The 1,228-nt window shown below is 42.6% G+C and overlaps 1 protein-coding gene across 1 annotated transcript; it reads left to right on the plus strand.

Annotated features, from left to right (window-relative positions):
- The first annotated feature begins 6 nt into the window (after positions 1-6).
- Positions 7-1,133, plus strand: LOC124233717 (GTPase IMAP family member 7-like). Its single transcript, XM_046650843.1, has one exon. The coding sequence runs from the start codon at positions 11-13 to the stop codon at positions 515-517; it is 507 nt and encodes a 168-aa protein (XP_046506799.1). The 5' UTR covers positions 7-10; the 3' UTR covers positions 518-1,133.
- The last annotated feature ends 95 nt before the right edge of the window (positions 1,134-1,228 follow it).

Genomic DNA, 1,228 nt, shown 5'->3' on the forward strand with positions numbered 1-1,228 from the left:
GAAGGCAGCCATGAAGCACATGATCATCTTGTTCACTGGCAAAGATGATTTGGAGGGTCAGAGACTAAGCGACTTTATAGCAGAGGCAGATGTGAAGCTGAGAAGTGTTGTCCAGGAGTGTGGGGACCGCTTCTGTGCCTTCAACAACAGAGCAGACGAAGCCAAGAAGGAAGCTCAAGTGCAGGAGCTGGTGGAGCTGATAGAGAACATGGTGCAGAAGAACAGAGGGACTTACTTTTCAGACGCCATATACAAGGACACAGAGCACAGGCTGAAACGACAGGCAGAGATCTTGGAGAAAATCTACACTGATGAATTAAACCATGAAATTGAACTAGTAGAAAAGGAATTTGCTGATAAACTGCAAGAAAAAGAGGAAAAACTTAAATCACTGAAGAAGAAATATGAGGAACGAATAAAAAATATAAGGCAAGAAGCCGAGAGTAATATATTCCAAGATGTTTTAAATGGGATTATGAAGATGCTTTCAAAAATATGGCATATGTTTTGGAAGTAATGTAAATTTCATTTTTTTCTTAATCTGCTATGATTTGTAATGTGGTGGATTATGTTTTCCAAAGATGGTTTCTACAGTGTCTCTTATCCTACTTATTCTTCTGCTATCTGACCTTGTTACTCCTTTCATTGAGTTAATGGATCTGTGCCCCTTACCCTGAAATTGGATGGACTTTGTGACTGCTTTGATAAATAGAGGATAGTTGAAGCAACACCATGTGACTGCTCAGGTTCAAGAGGGAATTGACTCATTGCTCTCTTGTCATGCTTGCCTTTGGAACTTGGCCACCATGTTGTGAGGGAGCCCAGGTTGCCCATGGGAAGGCCCACATACAAGGATTTCAAGTCATGGGCCCACTTCCCTGGATGATCTTTCATCTGCCAGCCTCGCAAGTGAGGTAACACAGAAGTGGACTGTCCAGCTGCCAACTGAGCCACCTCTGATGAAGATGCAAAGAGCAAAGATGAGCCACTCACACTGAGTCCTGCCCAAATTGCAGATTCATGAGAAAAATAAAGGATTCTTGCTGTTTTAAACCACTAAATTGTGGGATGGTTTGTTATGCAGCAGTAGCTAACCAGAATTAAACATCTTCACAGCTCATCACCTACCACTCCCTGATCCCACCTGTCCCCCCTCACAGTGCCAAGAATCTTAAGAAGTTACAAAATTGGCATAATCAGGCAATGACCCATCACTAGAGTTCAAAGA

Source organism: Equus quagga, unplaced genomic scaffold (genome assembly GCF_021613505.1).
Source record: "Equus quagga isolate Etosha38 unplaced genomic scaffold, UCLA_HA_Equagga_1.0 211599_RagTag, whole genome shotgun sequence".
Lineage (NCBI taxonomy): Eukaryota > Metazoa > Chordata > Mammalia > Perissodactyla > Equidae > Equus > Equus quagga.